Here is a 15797-nt window from a genome sequence, read left to right as displayed (position 1 = left end):
ATGATCGCGACAGGGGTCTGTGGCGTGGCGCTGGTGCTGGTCCTGGTGGTTCTCATCCCGGTCATGGTGAACACGGCCGGACCCCCCGCGCGCTATGAGATGCTGGGCTCGTGTCAAATGGTCTGTGACTCCCACGGCACCGCAGCCACGGCAACGGCTAAAGCCACAAGTCCTATCAAAGACAACCGCCTGGTCCAGTCGCTACCCACGTTTATCCAAGGTCCGCAGGGAGAGCCGGGCCGCGTGGGAAGGGTGGGTCCCAGAGGTCCGGTGGGTGAGCCGGGTCCACCCGGACCCGCTGGACCACCTGGAGAGAGAGGCGCACCAGGACCACCGGGACCGCCTGGAGCTCCAGGGGCAAACGGACCGACCGGTGCCATAAGCGCAGCTACGTACAACACCGTCCCAAAGATCGCTTTCTACGCCGGACTTAAAAAACAGCATGAGGGATACGAGGTGCTCAAGTTTGACGACGTCGTCACAAACTTGGGAAACCATTACGACCCTGCAACTGGTAAATTCACCTGCTCCATACCCGGGATTTACTTCTTTGTTTACCACGTGCTGATGAGAGGGGGCGATGGAACCAGCATGTGGGCTGACCTCTGCAAAAACAACCAGGTAATGAATCATTAAACAATGATATAAGATGTCTGATTAAATTTTTTCCACAAAAAGTATTTTGTACAATCTGATATTTTTTGTCATGTTTGTCATGTCAGTATTTTGCAGGGAACATCCAATATGCCTTTTCCGTCTCTTCCTCTTTACACTTATAATGCATTGTGCCCTCTTTATGCCTACGATTGAGTAGCAGTGACAGAGCAGTAGAAACAATCGCCTCACACATTGTTAAAACTTCACCCCACGGAGCTGTCCAAGGTCCTGATTAAGTTGCGCTCAAAGCAACAATGAAACTGACTGCGTGTCTTACTATCTGCAGGTGCGAGCAAGCGCCATCGCCCAAGATGCGGACCAAAACTACGACTATGCCAGTAACAGTGTGGTCTTACACCTAGAGCCTGGAGATGAGATTTACATCAAACTAGACGGAGGCAAAGCGCACGGAGGCAACAACAACAAGTACAGCACTTTTTCAGGCTTCATGCTGTACGCGGACTGAAATGGGCGGGACGTTTGCTTTCAATACCCACTTCATTTGGATTATAATGTAGGTGGGGTCAAATAATTTAAGAAGAAAAAAAAAAAAAAAAAAAAGCCCAGAAAGATAAGGTGAAATGCTGCAAAAAGAACTGTACTAAGAGACTTTATACATTTTAATTTGCAAAATGTGGCTTATACTCAAGGACTGGAATCAATATCTAAACTATTGTCACTACATGAAGTAATGCTGCTGTGCAAACATACACAATATATGTGAGTGCACTGACCTGCACTCAGTTATAGAGCTGAAAGTATATTCACATTTCTCGTCAGTCCATTTGCAATGTGGTTGTCCATAAATGTGCTTTCCTTCATCAAAATAGTCAGTTGTTGTTGCATTAAGAGTGAATGTTGTCAGGTCTATCAGTGCATGATTGTAGACAATATTAAACAAATCAGAGAAATCAGATCACATGTAAAAGGTCATTCTGATGTTACTGAAGCACTGTGACCAGGGCTGCACAATATTAACACAATGTGGGATAGATATGTTGATATGAGGATTAAGTTACCATCAAATTTATAATGTATATTTATCAAGCTTTGGTGCACATTTTAAACTATCAACAAACTTTTGATTTTAGAGATGACTGAAATATGAACTGCTAATAAAACTACAAATATAGGAATCACATGCATTTCAGGGCATGTTTGTAGCAGTTTAAACATCAGGTAAGCAGGTTTGATACATATGAAAACAGGACATTGTGTTGTTTGCAGTAAGCAACATATTATCAAAATAATTGCCAACTTCAATTTGCCAATGAATAAATAATGAATAAATTGCATCTCAAATGGCCAATGTTCACTATAAACATACTTTGGTTTTGATCATCACACTTGTGGCTCCTTATAAGTCAGATGGGGGACGGCACTACTGAGAGATTTTTATTTTTGTAGCATTACTCCATTGGCCAAACTGGTATTCTAATATATTGTGCAGCCCTTACTGTGACTAACAATCTTTGTAACTTGTTGTCACTTGTTGTACAACAGTTGGTCTGCTAAGCACTCTGCTGGTTAGTCACCACTCCAATATGGCCGCCCAAAATCACCACTGTACACCAGGCGATCTTCAAAATGTCAAATATATGTAAATCAAAATCTCTTGTCTGTCTTTCTCTACGAAAATGAATCAAAGTTAAATATTGTGCAGTCTGGCATGGTGATGGAGCCATAGATCATGCAGAGATGTCATCCTGTGAGGCCACCTGTTCCCCAGATGAGAGGAGAGCTTGTCCTTCATTTGGACCACTCGGGCTCCCGTAGACACCCCAGACTCCCACTGAGGGGCAACGGGACAACTCATCTAACACCATCTCCGCTGCGCCACGTTAAGAGCAGAATACTGATCACGTTCTGGCTCATTATTCCACTTCAGTGTTTACACAGGTGACATGCAAAAGTTTGAAAGAAAACAGAAGATACAGCATTAAAGGGGAGAAATAAATTAACTGTATTTGGACACGTAGGGCCAAAATGTGACTTGATAGAGATTGAAAGAACTTGTGAACGTAAAAAAATTAAGTTAACTTGCAAAGGGCAAATAAAAAAAAGTATATATGCACACACACTATGGATGTGTAAATCAAACTTATCTAACTTAATAACTCAGTTTGTATGTATTATAATGTGAGGGTCAAGATTGTGCATCCTGTCCTATCCTTGGGGAAGACACTCAACTGACATTGCATGCTTCAGTCACAACATCCGTATATGGCTGGTTGTGACAGAAAGGGCATCTGACACACAGGAACCACTCAAAATGTCATTAATCAACTGTATTTTTATTTAAAGACCAAGTTAAAATTAAAAAAAATTATAAAATTGGGTGTTATTACAATTCATGTATTGAGACAGCATATCAAAATTAGAAGCCCAATTAATGGACATACAGAACAGAGTAGGTGGTAATGGACACAATTATCTTGAGGCACTGACACTCTTTGAATCACAAAAGAATATTGTGAAATTTTCATTTGAATAGAAAAAAAAATACATTTCAGTCATTTGGTACTAAAATTACAGTGGTAATTTTCTCTTAGTTATTCATCTGAAAGTAAAGGTCTAGTTTACATTAGATAAAAGTTTGCTCATTTAAAGGTGAGCCAGCACTTTGGGTTATCGATGAGGATCTTGTCCACTTGGTGCTGACTGATGCCTCTTGTTAACATCTTTGGTACAATATTTTTCAGGATGTGGGAGTAACCGTGACCTCCGAACTTTGTGAGTCGGTTTTTGGTGTGAATGTCATGAGCCACCAGGATCTTGTCTTCATAGCCCTCCTTCACTAGAAACGCCAGGCTAAACAAAGAATACAACATATATAACAATATAACTAGGGGTGTCAAATTATCGCGTTAATTGCGATTAATTAATTACAGTCATATTTAGCGCGTTATGTTTTTTAATCGCGTTAATCTCATTTTTAATCTCTAACTTTAGTGTTTCTGTATGCGAGTTGCTTTATTATAAAACCTGTTTTTATGTGTTGTTGGGACAACAACAACACACACAAAAAACACATTTATAATTTTTTTTTATTTTGGTAATTCCACTCATTGCCGGAAACCCACACAAAACGCACGCAGTAAGAGCGATGTAAACGTCATGTTAACGTTGGCGGCGTCAGGCACAATGGACGAGGTCGTAGAGCCAGTAGAACAGAGGCAGCAGTGCACAGGTAAAAACGCATTCGTGTCTTGGAAATTATTCTCCCGACGTGAAATATAAAAGAAACTAACAAATATAATATCGCCTACAACTTAAATGTCGCTGGTGAAAACAACCTGCATAGGCTCATGATGTCTGCACTACTGTCCTATAGTGACCTGCCACATGAGGGGACACGCACACAAACACACACAAACACACACCTTCATCATCGTCATCAACCTGAGAACGTGCGGACAACGTTTCCTTCCGTAGTTACTGCGCGGACATCGACGTGCTCCCGTGAGCCGCGTGTGGACCGTGTTTTCTCGCTGCGTAAACTGCGCTTTTTTAGGGGATTTTTTAAGCTTTTGGTCAGTTTTCTTATTTTAGACAATATACTAGTACGTGACAATATACGTGATATTCTAATTAAGCATATTTATTGACCACCTCTAGTTTCAATACTCACGTCTTCACTCTCTGGCTGTCACTGGGCATGTCGATGTCCGTGTTGTAAGGATAGTTCAACATCTCTGTACCAAACAGGTCATACTCCAGGTAACTCCCCATCTTAGCAAACTCCAGCAGTTCTCCCTCATCAAATATAGTCCTACACAAAAGTAAATAAAAGAAAACATTGTAAAGCATTATTGAGTTGTGCTGTATACACTTTTTTTACTTACTGGACCTCTAAAGACTTTTGAAGATATGAACAGTTGGTTAATCATTTAAGTTTAGGAATGATGCAATGTCCCAATTACACTTTTTACTGTTAATTAAAAGCTAGAATTATGCTGGTAAACCCCTGAAAACCACCTAAAGAACAAGAGTTATCCTACAGAGCTGTACAATATACCGACACATATATATAACCCAAACTAAATTGGACCGTTTTCCAAATTGTGCAACCCCCGTTCAAAGTTTGATTCTCTGAGCGTGTATAGAATAGACAGACAGTTTGATACAGTGACTGTCCTATCAACGAGTGAGTGAGAAATACATGGGTCAACTGTGCAGTAATAAACCCATCCATCAAACATGAGTCCATCCATCTTCACCACTTAGCCTTGTGGGGGTCACTGGGGTCCGGGCACTGTCCCAGCTGACTGTAGCAGGACCAGACCAGAGTCCACTTTATAACAGAGCTGACACAAAACACAGACAACTGCTCAGGATCAGGGACAAGTCCACTCAGGGTAATTTAACCATTAACCTTGTGATTTGGACCTTGTATTGTGAGTGAAGCCAGCCTGGACATTCATTCTAAGACATTTTTGAGATTTCAATAAACAGCTTGCCATGGTGGCTTGAGAAGATCATAAATATAAGGCGTCACATTTTATGCTCAAAGTTCACCTCAGTTAAGGGAGAAAAAGTATCAGTGTATATTTTTATGTCACTAATACACAGTCGTTTGAAAAATTGTTGATACACACAACTTTTTCTTTTGCAAAACAGTCAAGATGTCCTGAATGACTAAGTTTCCCTCTAGTGCCAAAACTCAGTGGGGCGTTTCTGGGTTAAAGGTGCACTGTTACTGCTTAGGAATGCTCCACAGACAATATTCCAAAAACAATGTCCAGATGAATCTAAAACCCCTCTCCATTGAACCACTCCTGGACAAATGAGAGATTACACTGTCTAGTATTCCATTAAGTTGTCTGTCTTCATGGAGACAAGATGCAGGTAACACCTCCAGATCTGTGGAGTGAATCAATTATATTTTTTCCTAAAATTAAAAACATCTAGAATTACCTAAAGCAAGATATGCCATACTTTACATGAAAGTCACAAAATAAACAATACTATAGATATATTTACAAATTAATTATGTTACAACAAGGGCTCGTTCAATAATCATCATGAGCAAACATCAATCGTAGGGTGTATCTGGGTGTATCTTGAGTGTGTACTTAATTATCCACCAATTTGAGCTTGCGTGGGTTTCATCTTCATGTTATAAGCACTATTTTGAGGACCTTTGATCAATTCAAAACATAAAATATTCACCCTTCTTTGATCAACACCTTTGTGATGATCTGTAATCAGATTTATAATACTGACCTATTGCTTTTTACCTGTCCAGATGTGACATGACAGTTTTGCCGATATCCCCTCCGGCCTCTTGCAGGATGCGAACCACCTCAGCAGGGGCGGCGGGGTTTCGTCCGGGGTGTATGATGACAGGGCAGCCCAGTCGGGTCTGTGCATGGGCGGTCGCTCTTAGGACCCTCTTCTCGCTGTCCGTGATGGGCCAGCCGGTGCCTATTTCCCCAATCACACCACAACGAATCTCTGTACCATCCGCTCCATTCAACACTTCACTCACAATGACGTCTGCGAGCTGTTGGGAAAGTGACAAGACAGACAAGTATGAGACAATGGTGCATTTAGGGTCAATTAGAAACATGTTACAAGATTAATTAATTTTGGATTTGTTTGACGTGTGTATTTCAATGATGTGACGCATACAAACATAGCATGTACTGGATATCACAGTACATTACAACTGGACTGTGAACACAACATTTAGATTAGCTTCAGTAAAAAGATAATTATTTGTATTTAACAATGTGCAGCATGAGAGAGACATGCTTGTAACAATCTCTCTTTACACCTGCCACAGATATTTATTTAAAAGTTTTACAATATCTCGATCATCATTCATCAATTTGTAACACATTCCATTTTTCCTTTTAATTAAGTGTTGGGATTGTATCCTTGATATTCACACATGTTGAAATGTGTTTAATCAAAGCATCATGGAGTTTGCACCTTCCACTGCACCCAAACTTTCACTGCGGTAGATCTTGATATATATAACTAGATGTTCCTAGATTCTATAGACCTACAGCTAAAAGCATGAGCTCTATGGTAGGTAGTAGTACAGATGTTTATATTACAGTACCTCTCTAATTTATTCACTGATTAAAATGTTTTTACTACTACATATTTAATCAACTACGAATATTGACAATTTAGATTATGTTACACAAGACTGCTCTCCTCCTCCACCAGCGGTGGACCCACTTCCAGATCTTGAGAGGGGATTCTAGTGAGTAGTGCATGGGAAATAAGAGCACCCAAGAAACCCACTAAGGCACAGGCAGAATGGGGACACCCTATACCACGACAACTGAAAAACTAATCCTAGACATTCCATTAAAGGTGAACTATGTAAGTTTTCTGGTGGGGGCCAAAGGAAATATTATTGTTAGGCCCTAAATAATTGCTCTTTAAACAAGTCTATTGAGCATTTCATTTAATTACGTATGTTAAATAAACATACATTCTCACTCTCAGATAGGTCGATCTAACAAGTAATTTGGCCTGGTGTCATAACTGACTTATCTCTAATGGATATACAGTAGACAAATGTTTATTTAGGTTTAAACCTAAATAAATGTTTATCCAGTTGACCTTTGAATTTCTCCTTTGCAATGGATTCTACCTGGACAACTGAGGTATTCTACACACGGATATAGATATGTTTAATGCCATAGTGAGAGACATTTCCAGGCAAAGCAATAACATCTCCAGACAAAAAAGTATTGAATCCTTCACAAAAAAGTTACATAGTCCATGTAAAATATATGATGAACTCTATGTATAATGTACTAATAATGCTCCAAACCGCACCTGCTCCACAGTCATGCTTTTGGTGCTCTCTGAGTGAGTGCAGTCCACATAGTAGCCTGCCCCTGCGATGATATGGACCCCTGTGTCTTGGGCCAGCTGTTTGAGGGTAGGTAGATCTCTCTCTAACCCTGTAGTTGTATTCTCCACTATAGTCCCCCCTCCTGCTTGCTTGTAGACCCGCAGCTCGTCCCGTACAGCATCAGTCTCTTGTTGGAGCAGCAGATTTTCATGGCAGCTATAGGGATTTTGCCTAAGCCAGTGCATGTGTTGCATTTGAAAAGGGTTAGCAGCCACTGCCTCATCTCCCGGGGGAGGGGGGAAGTAGCAGCACTCAAAAGTCATGGTGAGGTGTTCATGGGTCATTGTACGTCCCAATTTGTCCGGATCCACGAGTCCAAGGACGGTCTGGACTCTACCGCTCAAATTAGACATAATGGCTGTTTAAGACAGATGATCCCTACACAAAAATACAGAATAGAGTTGTCAAAAAATCTGTACCCATATACATATCAATTCAAAAACTACAATCAAACCAGATAATTGAACAAGTATAGATACAGAAAAAAACATGAATATGACAAAATTGACCTTTCCTCAGCCTTTTCCTTAGTATTAAAACTAGGGCCCAGCCGATATGGATTTTGCTGTGGCCGATATGATACAGATAAAATGGGAGTTGGAACTGCCGATAGCATATTACTACTAGCTAATGAAGTAAACAACCGCTATTAGTTTTTAGCCGTAAATGCGTGCTCGCCACGGTAATTACCGCTAGTAGTGATGCGTCGGTCGAGCCGTGTTTTCTCTTTCTCTCACTTTTTTTCTCTTCAGGCCGCATGCAGACTCTAGTTTGACAGCAGGCAGCAGCTGAAAGCGAAACTTTCAGAAATATGCATGTGCGTAGGATAGAAAAAAATGTGCATATTTGGCTGTAGCTCAGCATAAAATGTATAAACCAGGTCTAATCTTGGGCTCGAGAGAGGGAGAGAGATAGAGACTGAGTCCCGACACTCAGTCCTGGTTCAGTTCTGGTTTAGTCCTCCTTTTAATCCAGACTCAAACCGACTGCCTGTAAAAATAATATAATCTCAGTGTTTGGACCTATGTCTGCGGGTGTAAACAAGAGCACCTGAGTGACATGACTCTGGGGGTGTGTTCAGGGACAGTATGGCCGCACACAGACAAATTACACTGCAGATAAAAAACTGATGCGGAGCCACATATTAGGACATTTATCTGTCTGTTTATTAAGTGAACATAATGTAGGGAGTCTAAGCTTTATAACGAGGTATAACATGCCCAAGTGAAATATCGGCCGGTTTCCAGGTGCCCATATCGGCGAATAATATCGCCAACCGATATATCGGTCGGGCTCTAATTAAAACCAAGATGGAAGTTTTTAATACTGTGACAACGTCATTACAAAGTGACTAGTAGAAATGATATCAATATAATGGTGTCAGTAGCCTTTTGTGGTCAAACAGCTTTTTAGCAATAAAAGCAGTTTCATATCTAGTAACATTTACATTTAGTAGCAGTAATAGCGGTTGGAGTAGTATAAGTTTACGTACCATTACAGAGGTAGATGTAGTAATAGAAATACTAATGGTAGTATTCTGGGTAGTAGTATGAACTGTAGTAGGGTAGTGTCACTTATAGAAATGTTACATAACACCTAGCCACGCCTGACCTTATTGATTTAACAATGACAATAAAAACGAACTTTGGACTGCTAGTCCTCAGTGTGGTAATGAATGCATTAAACATCATACATTGTGCATGAGTCTATTATATAGTACAACACCCGTAGCTCATTATGTTATTATTTATACATTTTAAATCGCGTTAGAAAGATGCTGTGCCTAATGGGAGCTGACGTCGCTGTAAACATCATCACGACACAGAGTCGGTGTCGGGGGCCAGTGTGTCAATGGCTCATATCGCGCACGCCACAGAAAGCCGCCCTCTGCAGACAGACGCACAGGCATCTGCGCAGACACCTGCCCCAGGGCTGGGACAGGTGGGGCGCTGTCTAAATAAAATGTAAACGTTCTTCTGTGTCTTCCTTTCCGCCCTGTCTTAAATGGAGATGTGGAGAAAGGTTTTATTTACGGCCAGTATTTCGTGTTTCCACTGTGGTCAATGCAAACGGACACCTGGTCAGTCCGGAGTAGCGCGCATCTATCGCTACATTCACGCTCAAACGCGCTGACACGCCCTCTTTGCCTCATGTGTAGCCTACTGTAATGTCTCTACTACACCTACCTCAGTTTAATGACGTATAGCGCACTCAAACAAAACACGAATATCGCGTTTAAAACGAAATATTACGTTGGCATAAACAAACACAGGTTAACCTTAAACACAGGTTGGCATGACTGCGATAAATACACTCCCTTCAGAATAAAGTAAATGAAGGCTTACAATTGCACATACACCTATAAATTGTTTGGTGTCCTCTGTGATAAACAGGTTCTAAAAATATGAGTAAGAGGGTGCGCGGGCCTCGAACTCGTCACCTGTAAAGGATTTGATGTTGTATTTAATTGACCTCCATTAGCTATCAACTATTTTTCCTGGAGACCTATGTTGGCAATAAAAAAATCGGGAGTCTTAACTGCAGCACTTCATCAACTAAAATAACTTTCAGCACCTATGTCTGTCATGCGCACTAGTCACTACAGTTCGTCCTTTACCATGTGTCTCATGCACCCACCACGGCGCTGAACTCTATAGTCTGCAGAAGGCTGATGGTGGAGTAAACTTCGCTTTTGGCCAGGCACATGAGGCCACAAGGACACAGCACAATCAAGCTATTAAACAGTGGTAAATTGTCCAAAATGGATGTCACAACATGCCGTGCCAGGTGTTACATGAACGCGAAGTTTGCGTTGTAGCCTTTTAAAACACCATCATGCAATCTGATGCGCCGTAGTACGCGCACCAGGCACATGGTAAAGGACGGAATCACGCTTTTAAAAACGGCGCCAACTTGTCCAATGTTAAGACTGGCTTACATTTAACCTGCCCCGGTGTCGGCGGCCTGGTGCCCCACCCCCCAGCACAGGCCGTTATTATTACTATTTTTAAATTATTTTGTTTATTTCTCTTTGGACTGAGGGCACAAACTTTAGCGCCCAGACCAATGATATCACAGTCTCTGTTTATGTAGTGTGACTGGACAACTGTTCTGTCACTCACGTCATCTCTGCGTCAACTCGTAGCAGCCTCATGATTAGCGGCAGCTAGCTACTTTATCTTAAACCTCCCATGGAATTTTTTTATTTTTATTTTTTTTTTAAACCTCCACACAGGAAATCGCGAGGAGAGAGCCAAAGAGCGAACACACTGACAGACCCGCCGCCGGCACCCAGAGCTCTCGCTGCCGCCGCCGGGGCCAAGCAGAGGATAGAGTATCCGCCTTTGCCTGCTTGTTTCTGGGTGTAAAAGTTTGACCTGAGCGCAGAGGCATAAGTTTTAGTTTTACAACCAGCTCGTGCATTCGGCTCCCAAACCTCGCGTCACGGACCTGACTGGACCGGGATTTGGACCAGTTTCTTCTCTTCTTATTGGACAGTACACTTTTGGAGACAGAACCAGTGGGTCAGTGGATTGAGGAAACACTCTGCTTCAGTCTCTGGAGAAGGTAAGAGGCTTGTTTTAATTAGTTTGCAGCAAATCTGAAGATGGAGCCTCACAGGTAAATAGTGTAAATAGTTAAATAGTGCGTAAATGAGCTGGTGGGTGCGGTGGAGCTGCTCCGGTTGTTCTGTCGTGTGCTGTAGGAGCGGCGCTGATGCCGTGTGTTCATGTTGTGACCAGAGCCTCTTATCTTATTGTAGTTTTGTTGACGTTGTTGGTCTGGGTGTGAGCGGCGTGTTACGTTGTATTGTTGCGTAAAGTTTTCGCGTGACTGTTCATTGTGCTCTGATATAGTTCAGCCACTAGTAACCAAAATATTCATAATTTATATTTATAATCCCAAAAATTATACCACTTTTTTTTTTTTTTATCTCACATCAGGAGAAGTGTGTGGATGGCGTATCGCGCCCACTACAGCCCTGGTGCTGCCCGAAGGCGTGGCTCTGTCTTGCTCGATTGCTTCTTTCAGTGATGTTGTTCAGGGGTGTTTTTGACGAGAGGCTGTTGTTTAATGTTTACAACCAGTGGCAGGCCTTATTGTTTTTTAAAATAAATTTCAACCTTTTATTATTGTCTTATGTGCGTATCGTCTACCAAACAGCCTCAACAACTATTGCAGCTAATAGTAATAATAGTAACAATAATGATAATAATAATAACAACAACACATAATAAAAGAAATACGTGTTTGATAGCATTTCTGCTTTGTATGACTCCACCCCATTAAAATATTTCTCAAATGGCAGTGCCCCCCTGCTGGTGGTGACCCACGCCACTCCAGTAGACGTGCTCTGGCACCGAGTCTGACCTGCCCGCAAGAGCCGGAGTAAAATGTGACTATAACGCGCATGACAGATATAGGTGCTGAGAGTGGCGCAAAATATGTAAACATCAGTGTACACAAATCACACCTCGACATGATCACATGGCTCACACGGAGAACCCGAACACCTGCAACTCCACAGATATTTGTCGCGGATCTATGATATTTGTGCATCACGCAAACGAGCAGCAGATTTTTTTTTTCATTCGTACCAAAATGACTATGTTACGCTGCAGAATGCATATGCGTGTCACCGATTGAGAAAATAAAATTGCAAAACAAAGTTAGTACAGAGCTGTTTGGACACCTTTGGTAGTGAACACAGGACATGTCCGGCAATATGGCGTCTTGAAAATAAGTGACTAAAGACTATTCAAACATGCACTAATTACTCCAAATACAACTTCTAGATGGTATATGAGAAGGGGAAACGGCTATAACATGATTAAAAGCTCTGAAAAGTCGATTTTGCATAGGTGTTCTTTAATCAGAAAGACAGCAAGAGAGACGGAGATTATTACATTTCTCACATTTCCACAAATAAAAACATCAGAAACGAAGACAAACCATGCACACTATCCAATAGTATTACTATGAAGGCCTATGTAACATAAGGAGAGTACAGTGCAGTATTCAAAGTGCAATGATTAAATACCGAATCAACAGTACAAAAAAACAGAACCCAATAATTACAGCGTGCAAAAGATTACTATAGCAACTCCAACTTGTAAAATCATTGCATGTAAGAAGTTCCTTACTGTTAGTATGTATCGGAAAGTGTGTGTGACCTCGTTCCGCTATTTTTAAGTCTTTACCGCAGCAGAGAAGCCCCGCCCACCTCAGATTACAGCAGTCACGTGACAAGTATAGGACATGCACAAGAGGAGCATGGGATTGTAGTTTTAGAGACTGACCAAGATTAATCATGACTCAGAACCAAAACTATGACCAAAACACAGCCAAATGAATTATAATTATGTGCTCTTAAATAATAAAACCTACTGTAATTCACCCATTGATAATACTTTGTAACATAGTGAAGACTTCCACTTATGTAATTTAGTAGACCTTGAACAAATGTTAGCCTAGCCTAGTTTTAAATAAACAAATGGTCTAAAATTGTAAGCCTATTGCATTGAGATATCTGCTAGGATATCCAAAAGTTTGTCAACTCCTTGGAAGAAAACAAACTACGTAATATTATTATTATTTTAGGCTTTTAATTCAAACTGATTTGATGTACAATTGACCCAAATGAATGCATGTTTGGCAGATGTTTTTGAGTGATTTTTTTTCCTTATAAGTCAAAGGGAAAGCATTAAAAAAATATATTACCAAAACAAAACTGTAGCTAATTGTGTTAAAAGAGACAAATGGTTTTCTCCAATGCAGCAGATGGAGTCCAGTTTTGGTGCTGTGTTTGCCCAGTGAACAGTCATGGTTCAAACTCTCAAATGGCTCAGACCATCCACTCACTGCTCACGTGCCGTCCGCCAAAACCACCATGAGCCTGCACCATGATGCACAGCAAACATATGGGACTAAAATGTTCAGCTAACCACATGGTAGCCCATTTCATTTCAGCAGCAAACTAGGGAGGGAACTACTTCTTATTGTGCACTGACTACATGAGTGTTGTTGTTGTTTGAGTAGGTAACTAAATATTTACTTATTTTATAGCTGTACTGGCTGTATATACCTTTGAAACCTCCTTAAACATCTGGATACTACAGTAATTTAATTGACCACAGGTATTTCATTTCTATATATTTAAATTTATTTGTTTATTCATTTATTAGTTTGTTTGTTATATTGGTTTATATTTTATTGTTCTTCGAGCCTTTACTATTAAGGGAATGTTTCTGATGTCAAAACTGATCACAAGGGATAGGCCAATATGCATTAAAATTCATCATTCATAGGTAAAGGTATGATTGTCTTAGCTTTCACTCAGCGCAGACAGAAACATAACTTAAGCCCAACCCCCGGTATTGCCTCCCTGCTCCTCATTAGAGACAGAGGAGATTGTGTCATTCATCTGTGTCACTGACAGGTTCAAAGGCACTGACCACAAGGGGGGATAGAGCCAAAGAAGACAGAAAACCACCCACTCTGTGACAACTGACCCTTTGAGACCCACCAGACATTAACAAGGCCTTTGATGCATCACTTCTCAATTAGAAATGTGTATTAAATCATGGATTCAATGTTCAGTATAGTTAATATATTAGGATTGCATTACACGTAAAAATTCACTTTTATTTAACACGTATAGGTTGAAATGTGTAGTAGGTCTTTCTAGGACTCACTGTTCTCCTCAGGGTTGTTGAATGCTGCCACCTGGTGTTAAAAAGAACACAAACCACCAATAACGTCTGTCATTTACCTAAATGTATGTTTTTGTATGCAGGATCAGCTTATAGGTGCACTATGTAACTTTACATGGACATTTGCTTGGAATGTTCCACTGTATGGCATTAGGCTTATCATAACACATTTATTCCATTTAGATGTTTTTATTTCTTAAAAATATTTTGAAAAACATGGCATGTCTGACTGGTGTTAATTGGTGTTGTCTCTCCACAGATCTAATTAATTACTTATTAATACATTTATATAGCACCTTTCAAGATATCCAAAGCACTTAACAGTTCATTATTCATTAACTCAACCCTCGGTGGTGGTAAGCTACTACTGTAGCCACAGCTGTCCTGGGGCAGATTTATGGAAGCGAGGCTGCCAATCTGCATCATTGGTCCCTCCTCCCACCACCACCTTCACTCACACACGGCACTGTGGGTGAAGTGTCTTGCCTAAGGACACAATGACAGTTTTTGCCACTGGCGCCCCACTGTGGCACCTGGAATTCCCAGTGGTCTCCCATCCAAGTACTACCCAGGCCCAGCCTTGCTTAGCTTCTGAGATCTGATGGGATCAGGCTTTGACAAGCCGGTATGACCACATCTGACCTGTAATGTGGCCTTGTGGCGTCACCTACTTTTATTCACAGAGACAGAAAAAGAAGAGCAAGCAACAACATCTCAATGGAGACAAGCAGGTAAGGGACCTTCCACTAGAGGGAAGGGATATAGCAAAGAGGGACGTAGATAATTGTAATACATTGTATTCTGTTACTTACTGTTCTGCTCTAAGTTTAAATCTCTTTGTAGACCCACGAAATCTAATGGTTACAATAAACAACCAGGCCAAATTATATTCTAAAAACAATTAAACTGTTCATCGTTTTCAAAGCTGAACATTAATGACAGACACATTAATGTAGAGCCACGTGCTTCAAAGGGAAGTGAAGTTACTGTGAAATTCAATAATACTGAATAATACTGTTTAACCTTAAAACTGAGCTCAATAGACATTTAGGTTTTAAATTCACAGGAAAAAACTACAACTACGAGAATACAGTTCATTCAGTTCATTCATTAGCCTTATTCAAACTAAAATGGCAACAAGTAAGTCAGACTCTTCCAGAAGCCAGGCTTTTTGAGTTGGCAACATTTCTGGAACAGCCTTCGGGTTTTCTACAACTACATGTACAGTAGCCTAAGTAGGACAATAAATATATTTGTAACATAGTTTAAATTATTCTGAAGTCTCACGGCTGCAGATGCCATACACTTCATGCCAAGGGTCATGCAAATCTGTTTTGCACGGCTCCACATGACCACACAGTACTCTTGCTCCTGTTTCATGCAATATCCAGTATAAACGGTGTGGGTTAACTCCACAGTAGCAACAGTAGGTTTGAGACAAGATACAAAACACAAGCTGAGCCATGGCTGTGCGGACTCTGATTGTCGTGTGTGCCATCTTCATAGGAATGTCTATTGTTACAAGTAGTATTAAGCCTGATTTAACT

The 15797-nt window shown here is 40.9% G+C and overlaps 2 protein-coding genes and 1 pseudogene across 3 annotated transcripts; 1 reads left to right on the top strand and 2 right to left on the bottom strand.

Moving 5' to 3' along the window:
- Window positions 1-1123, top strand: c1ql3b (complement component 1, q subcomponent-like 3b). Its single transcript, XM_020929233.1, has 2 exons — window positions 1-621; window positions 944-1123. The coding sequence occupies exons 1-2, from the start codon at window positions 1-3 to the stop codon at window positions 1121-1123; spliced, it is 801 nt and encodes a 266-aa protein (XP_020784892.1).
- Window positions 1124-2930: 1807 nt separating this feature from the next.
- pter (phosphotriesterase related) lies at window positions 2931-12780 on the bottom strand. Of its 2 annotated transcripts, XM_055151741.1 has the most exons (6): window positions 12682-12768; window positions 8228-8325; window positions 7459-7915; window positions 5898-6163; window positions 4289-4429; window positions 2931-3468 (listed from the first exon to the last, which is right to left on the bottom strand). In XM_055151741.1, exons 3-6 carry the CDS (start codon window positions 7888-7890, stop codon window positions 3258-3260), a joined length of 1050 nt encoding a protein of 349 aa, XP_055007716.1. In that variant the 5' UTR covers window positions 7891-7915; window positions 8228-8325; window positions 12682-12768; the 3' UTR covers window positions 2931-3257. The 2 variants fall into 2 exon arrangements, with proteins under 2 accessions (XP_055007716.1, XP_055007717.1); XM_055151742.1 differs by lacking the exon at window positions 8228-8325 and having other exon boundaries at window positions 12682-12780.
- A 1991-nt stretch (window positions 12781-14771) lies between these two features.
- On the bottom strand, window positions 14772-14889 carry LOC129408435 (5S ribosomal RNA; annotated as a pseudogene).
- Between the last annotated feature and the right edge of the window lie 908 nt (window positions 14890-15797).

This window comes from Boleophthalmus pectinirostris, unplaced genomic scaffold (assembly GCF_026225935.1).
Source record: "Boleophthalmus pectinirostris isolate CB_2022bp ecotype Guang Dong unplaced genomic scaffold, ASM2622593v1 HiC_scaffold_16, whole genome shotgun sequence".
Lineage (NCBI taxonomy): Eukaryota > Metazoa > Chordata > Actinopteri > Gobiiformes > Gobiidae > Boleophthalmus > Boleophthalmus pectinirostris.
This window is presented reverse-complemented; position numbering and strand designations above follow the sequence as displayed.

Bases quoted from the DNA above. Each gene is read 5' to 3' on its own strand.
- pter (XM_055151742.1), bottom strand. From the start codon at position 7,890: ATGTCTAATTTGAGCGGTAGAGTCCAGACCGTCCTTGGACTCGTGGAT. The intron at 4,430-5,897 runs GTAAAAAGCAAT...ACTTTTGTGTAG, and splicing joins GTCATGTCACATCTGGACAG to GACTATATTTGATGAGGGAG. The intron at 3,469-4,288 runs GTGAGTATTGAA...TTCTTTGTTTAG, and splicing joins GACAGCCAGAGAGTGAAGAC to CCTGGCGTTTCTAGTGAAGG.
- c1ql3b (XM_020929233.1), top strand. From the start codon at position 1: ATGATCGCGACAGGGGTCTGTGGCGTGGCGCTGGTGCTGGTCCTGGTG. The intron at 622-943 runs GTAATGAATCAT...TACTATCTGCAG, and splicing joins ACCTCTGCAAAAACAACCAG to GTGCGAGCAAGCGCCATCGC.